The sequence below is a fragment of the Borostomias antarcticus genome (assembly GCF_949987555.1).
Source record: "Borostomias antarcticus genome assembly, chromosome: 6".
NCBI classification, from domain to species: domain Eukaryota; kingdom Metazoa; phylum Chordata; class Actinopteri; order Stomiiformes; family Stomiidae; genus Borostomias; species Borostomias antarcticus.
Window position 1 is genome coordinate 2739183 of NC_140239.1, and position 7500 is coordinate 2746682.

The 7500-nt window shown below is 48.2% G+C and overlaps 1 protein-coding gene across 1 annotated transcript in view; it reads left to right on the forward strand.

Moving 5' to 3' along the window:
* The window catches only part of LOC311310674 (transmembrane protein 132C), a gene marked incomplete at both ends in the record, with an annotated part of 153212 nt that overhangs the window by 29124 nt on the left and 116588 nt on the right, over positions 1-7500 (forward strand). The window contains one exon of the mRNA XM_084440183.1: positions 1209-2097. Within this exon, the coding sequence (XP_084296309.1) occupies positions 1209-2097 (889 nt within the window). The remainder of the gene's footprint in view (positions 1-1208; positions 2098-7500) is intronic.

Consider the following 7500-nt stretch of genomic DNA (forward strand, 5'->3'; position numbering starts at 1 on the left):
GACCCCTCCAGAATGACCGAACCGTGGGGACTGTTAACCACGACCCCTCCACGACCCCTCCACGACCCCTCCAGAATGACCGTACAGGGGGGACTGTTAACCACGACCCCTCCAGAATGACCGAACCGTGGGGACTGTTAACCACGACCCCTCCACGACCCCTCCACGACCCCTCCAGAATGACCGTACCGTGGGGACTGTTAACCACGACCCCTCCAGAATGACCGAACCGTGGGGACTGTTAACCACGACCCCTCCAGAATGATTGCAGCTAAATAAACCCACTTCGCCTGAACGTTAGAGTTAACCATCCTCTGCTTAATTGTGATTAGTCATTGCTGTTTCGATATGCATCGTTATTTTTCAGTGGTACTGTGGATCGGATAATACCCGGTGTTTTACATCTATCATATGGAATTTGCTAGACCTTATTTTTAATCCAAAAAAAATATCATAGTTGAGGCGTCTCTACTCTCTCTTAGTACCTCTCTGGTTTTACGCCTGCCTCCTCATCCCAATACTACAGTATTTCTATATTTTCACGTAGATGGTAGATTAGTTCACTGTAAGATTTAATTTCATCACATCACTGCAGAGTACAGTTACTGTTACAGTAGCTTCAGGTGCAATGAAGGGGACTGAGGACTTATTCATAAAGAGATATATTAAAACATGGGGGGGCTTATGCTTTCAGTTTCTGTTATAAAGTATATCAGTATCAAACAAGACAACAAACAAAGCTTGTTATTATATGTCGATTGACAGACATGGTGGGCAGCATAATGCTTTTTTTTGTCAGGTTTATTGTCCTTGACTTAGCAATCCAATCTGTGTGGGAAGGGGCTGTTGCATTTAAGTTGCTCTTAACATGTTAAGTGTTTCAACAACAACAACGACATATGTTTTATACCTGTCGAGGGCTCCCTAGTGACATGTTCTGCTTTTAGCTGCTCCGACCCTGCATTCATAACAGATGGCGAGTGCTCTGTGTACCGTATGCTTTATTTTGAGCAAGGGCGATCTCATGTCATATCCGTGGCCTGTCAGAAGCTGTTCTTCAGCCATTCAAAATGGCAGCCACTACAAAAGGCCCTTTCAGTTTAGCCGGTAGACAGTTTGGCTGCTCACTTGGGGATTTAGCGAAGAGGTACAGTACAAAATCACCCTGTTCAAACCTTGCCCTGACTCAGCTCTTTCCTCTCTTTTAGTAGCCAACTGTCGGGTCTTGGAAGGATTGCAAAGATTTTCGTCCATCCCCACCTACTTGCCTGTCAACTACCAAGTTCTTAATGCGGAGTCAGCCTTTTTCCTGAAGGAGGCCAATCAGGACTTCATGAGGAACTCCAGCCTGCTGTCGCGAACAGAACCCTTCTTCATCTACCAGGCCCGCGGGCCGCCCTCGGTCAACGCCAGCTACGGCCCCCTCTCCGTGGAGAAGCCCATCCCCCTGGAGCTGCTCCAGACCTCCCCCGCCATCCCCCACCCCTCCGTCTTCACCTTCAACTGGAAGGTGCAGACCTTCATCATCAGAGACAAGATCCACCTGGCCAAGCCCAAGGTCCAGGTGCTGTTCTACGTGGCGGGGAGGGACTGGGACGACTACAGCGCCGTGGACAAGCTGCCGTGCGTCCACATGTTCGCCTTCCACGAGACGCAGGAAGTGCGCGGCACCTGCCAGCTCAAGGGGGAGCTGGGGATGTGCGTGGCCGAGCTGGAGCCCCTGGCCGGCTGGTTCAGCCCGCCCAGCGTGGTCCCCGGGCGCCAGAGGACCCCGGAGCTGGCCGAGGGGACCCCCGTGGAACTCTACTACACGCTGCAGTCCGCCCCGACGGGGGAGTGCCGCTCGGACGAGGCCCGCAAGGGCGACGCCCTCCGCTCGGCCCAGGAGGGGCTGTTCGGCTCGCTCACCTCCACGCCCATGCGGAGGATCGGAGGGGTGCGGCTGTACCAGGGCTCCGCCCCCCCGCCGCTGGACGAACACAGGCTGGATAGTAACTTCCTGGTCCTGGTGCCGGCCACGCCCATGAGGCAGCGGGACACGGTGTCGGCCTTCATCACCGCCTCAGCCTTCAGTCCCGCCGAAATGTTCACCCTCAGGTAAGCTGCTACCCCCGCATGCTTTTGTATCGGAGATGATTACTGTATACTGTACCGGCCCAGATAGCAAGCGGATGTGTAATGATTCTGGGCCATATATGGGCGGGAACTAAGCCACAAGGGCCAGATCTGGCCTGTATATGGCCCAGATCCGCTTGCTATCTGGGGGTGCAAAGCCTGAAACTGAGTAGCCTACAGTACCTCGCTACCCAGACAGCAATCTGATCAGGGCCATATACAGGCCAGATCTGGCACTTGTGGCTTAGTTCCGGCCCATATATGGCCCAGATCCGCTTGCTATCTGGGTATTGACATACTGAGTATCATGGTGAAACGGTAAACGGACTGCACTTAAATAGCGCTTTTATCCAAAGTGCTTTACAACGAAGGCTTCTCATTCGCCCATTCACACGCACGGCGGCAGCTGCTATGCAAGGTGCTAGCGTGCTCATTGGGAGCAATTTGGGGTTCGGTGTCTCGCCCGATGACGCTGTCGTCAGGAGGAGGCGGGATTCGAACCGATCGTGGGGACGACTCGCACTACCTCCTGAGCTACAGCCGCCCCGAATATCACTGAGTCAAGAGAAATGATCAGCTATGTGGTGTGGTAATTAAATAAATTAGTCCACAAAGTGTAGTGCATCTAAAGTATCGTGTTGAGAAGCTACTCAGTAATTTGATTAGAAGTTATCTCACAGTTGTCCGCTCTCCAGAATTAAAGTTACTTAAGTCGGTGTAAGCAGGCTTTAGTTGGGCTACACAGCAAAAAATCTGCAGCGGACACCTCCATCTACAGTCGACACTAATCACAATGTGCGGATGAGACAACGTTATTTAGCTAATTAACGCACAATGCAAATGAGGATGTCATTAATTAAAATGTGTTTTCATTAACGTAATGACTGAGCCTGATGTTAATGACACCGGTTGAGTAAACCAGACGAGATGCTGTGACAAGGGGTCAAGACAATTTGTCAACCCGTGTGCTGTGAGGGAAAACAAGCCAAGGGGCTGATGGGATTGTTTTCGTCTTAGGCAAGTGGAAATGAAGAGTCTGTGTACTGTCCTTAAATCTGGGCAGGTCTTGTGTCATCCTGAACCGTGAAAACATGGCCGAGTGTGTGTAGCTGTTTTCTGTCCCAGCAGTCTGATAGTGTTGTAAGGAAGTTGGAAAACTGCTTCCTGTTTTCGTAGTGTAACGTTAACTCCAGATGAGTTCATTTAGAGTGGCATGACTATGGGAAATCCTGACACACAAACTGAACCAAATCCACTTCCGACTCGGTTGGTGTAATGACAACTTTTTAAATAGTTTTTCATCACGTATATTTCAGGCTGGTCACTGAGACCATGCCTGTGGTGCTGTTATGTTGACGGCGCAGGCGGATGATTGCAAGCCTGGAGAGACCAGCTGAGAGCTGCAGATAGGGGGAGGTGTCTGGTTTTGGGCCTCTGCGTCCTCCACGGTGACACGATTGTCCTTGTGTTTGGACATGTCTCTGGATGGCCAGACACCCTTGGACAAGAATACACTCCGATGTCTTTATTCTTTATATTCATTATTATCTTCTCTGTGCTCAGTGCTGTGCTGGTCATTACTGGCTGCGTGACGTCTATTTATTGGGTGTTAATTAGGAGCTGATGTTCATGTCGGGTTTGGTGTTTCTCACAGTGAAGATCATGGCTAGCAGCATTATAATTAACTCCGGAGTATTTCAATTTTAACTTCATTCTGGTATTAGTATTAGTAGAAGACCAAGTCCAAAAGTTATTAAAGTCTGCCAGCAGATCCATTTCCTGTCTTGAACTCAGCTCCCCCGAAATCCATGCAGCGTCATATTGACACAGATGAGACCCAATTTAAAATGTTTTTTTAATCAGCAATCACGCAGTTAATCATACTGTTAATCATGCAGTCAGTTTGATATTTGACACTGCAGCTCAGGATGGAAGGGCTCGCTTAGATAATGAAGTCATGGCATGCTACTGCTGATTAGAAAGGGCGGCCATTTCTAATCTGGTCCAACTCAGTGGTATTAAAACAATCACCTGTTAACGACTATTATCATATTTGCACTTTCTGACAGAATCTGGAATAGACTTCAAGACTCAAGCACTGAGTCTTACATCATGTCATGTCAAGCCAAGTTATGTTAATCTCTGTTGGTTTCTCGATGCTGATTGGTCCATCCATCTCTCATGATCCCTTTCAGAAACCATCTCCTTCAGCGTAGTTCTAACTGAGGCCCGGGCTGCCGCTGCACTGGGCCAGTTAACCCCTAGACCGCCAGTCCATGTCCATCTGAATGGCTAACTACATTCTCTACTTAGAGGGTATCAGAGTTCGATACTCCTGTTGACCCCCACATCTCCTCCTGTTGACCCCCTACATCTCCTCTGTTGACCCTCACATCTCCTCTGTTGACCCCTACATCTCCTCTGTTGACCCTCACATCTCCTCTGTTGACCCCCACATCTCCTCTGTTGACCCCTACATCTCCTCTGTTGACCCCTACATCTCCTCTGTTGACCCCTACATCTCCTCTGTTGACCCCTACATCTCCTCTGTTGACCCTACATCTCCTCTGTTGACCCTCACATCTCCTCTGTTGACCCCTACATCTCCTCTGTTGACCCCTACATCTCCTCTGTTGACCCTCACATCTCCTCTGTTGACCCCTACATCTCCTCTGTTGACCCCTACATCTCCTCTGTTGACCCCCTACATCTCCTCTGTTGACCCCCACATCTCCTCTGTTGACCCCCACATCTCCTCTGTTGACCCCTACATCTCCTCTGTTGACCCCTACATCTCCTCTGTTGACCCCCACATCTCCTCCTGTTGACCCCTACATCTCCTCTGTTGACCCCTACATCTCCTCTGTTGACCCCCACATCTCCTCCTGTTGACCCCTACATCTCCTCTGTTGACCCCTACATCTCCTCTGTTGACCCCTACATCTCCTCTGTTGACCCCTACATCTCCTCTGTTGACCCCCACATCTCCTCTGTTGACCCTCACATCTCCTCTGTTGACCCCTACATCTCCTCTGTTGACCCCTACATCTCCTCTGTTGACCCCCACATCTCCTCTGTTGACCCCTACATCTCCTCTGTTGACCCTCACATCTCCTCTGTTGACCCTCACATCTCCTCTGTTGACCCCTACATCTCCTCTGTTGACCCCCTACATCTCCTCTGTTGACCCTCACATCTCCTCTGTTGACCCCTACATCTCCTCTGTTGACCCTCACATCTCCTCTGTTGACCCTCACATCTCCTCTGTTGACCCCTGATGATCCCTTCACCTGTCCAGACGTCCTCAGAGGTTTCTCTGGATGTGAGATCAAACATAGTGAAGATTAGCTGTTACCATGGTAATGATTGCGAGCTAGCGGAGCGTGATGTGAACATGTTGTTCTGATCAAAAACATGCTTCACACCAGCTGGTTATAATGGACTTAATGGGATTAGGCAGGATTAAAGTCCTAATCAACGCATGTTCCTGTGTGTCTTCTGATTGCCCCCTGCTGTGTTTCCATGGGAGGGGGGAAGTATCATGTCTACTACTTATAAATCCCAATTAGGCCTTATTATCTCCTCCGGAAACATTAGATTGTAGCAACCTGGTCCATCCATTCCCTTTCAAAAGAGTGTCTATGACTTTAAGTCAATTAGCATACATATGCAAATAACATATAATACCGAGAATTAACATAATTTGTTTTCATCAGTCGTTGTGAGACTATGGGCTCATTTGGGTAGTTTTAATCCATTGATAATTCATTATACCTCAGCATTAACTGGTTTATATGCAAATTATATTGTGAGGAAAAGCAGGAAACTGCCTTTAAAGCTTAAAATTGCCCTCAGGACGCAATACGGTATAGTGGTGTCAAAAAAAAAAGGCCAAGCTCACTAAATGAAAGTGCTGCACTTCTTATGCAGAGGCAATTCAATCATAGAGTAAATATGCTTTCTGCCAGATATACTGTACAGTCTTAATACACTGTAGATCAATGTCAGGGTAACCTCTGACCATGTACATTTTAAGATAGATTTACACAATAATGGCTCCTGTCTCTCTGAGACGAGACGGCTATGAGCGACGGGATTGTTATCTAGGGTCATCTAGCTGGCTAATTGAAGTAACTGGCTCATCTACAACGCACACGGACAGTTTAACGGCCAGTTCATCAGATATACTGTAAGGGGAGAATTCACTAAAGCAAATTGCGCCCGCTAATTGCACCATTATATTGCGCGTCAGTTGCGCCCGCTATGTGCTCCGTTTTAAAAACCTATTCACTAAAGACATTGCGCTAATAATATCCCAGCGCAAACACGCCCATTCGGTGTTTGCGGCTGAGTGCAATTTGCTGCTGATATAGGAAATGACTATAAATACTGCGCATACAGCGCATACAACTCGAAAGCATATCATTGGACGATGGCAGACAGAAAGAGAAAAATACGATTCTCAGACAGCGAACATGAAGGCCTCACGGACGAGGTTCAAAAACATGTCTCACAGCTTTCCACCAAAAATATGACGGCTACAGCCAAAAATCATATTTGGGGTTTAATTTCACAAGCAGTCAGTGCCATTTGTGTGTGTAAACGCAGATGACTGCAAACGGAGGTGGAATTATTTGAAAAGACGAACAAAGGAAAAATTGTCATTTTATGTTATGCAAGTTGCAGCACGATGATCTGGCATACTTTTGGGGGAGTGTATAACATTGCCCCACCGGTACGATCTAGGCATCTAAACGGCTTTTCAGGATTCCAAATGTGCACTCAATCACACCGCGCGTCCTGATGTGAGCCCAGTTGTACGGCCTCTCCAACGTTGGAAGGATTACGCACGGGAGTCATCATCCATGGCTGAAGATGATACCTGCCGTCACCTATGATACAAAAGCAAAATATTTTCAAGACCATTCAAATAAAAAAAATATTGTGTAGGCTATGTTTTTATTTATTTATAGGCCTACCTATATCGGCCCCCAGCCGTTCAATGAACAGCTATAGGGAATGCGCAGTTTCGCGTATAGACTATTATACGCACAGTTTCGTGCTATGTAGGCTATTATAAATGAGTATTATTCATTGGGGGAGCTTGGACTCGCTGGGGACGGGTGGAGAGACGCATAGTCAACTGAGCCTCCCCAGACGCGACTTCATCCTCCAGTTGGCTGAAGAGCTGCGCGCTCTGGTGTCCAAACAGCTACCGCGGTGGTTCTAGTGTTAAATCAAAAAGTGACCTTCTTCTAAATATTCTCTCACGAACAACATGCCTGGCATTGCGATGCCTTCGCCTCGCAACAATCACTGCTGCCATGATCAGCGGACAGGCTGACCGCGACACACCCCTTGTGCTTAAATACCACCACGTTTCTG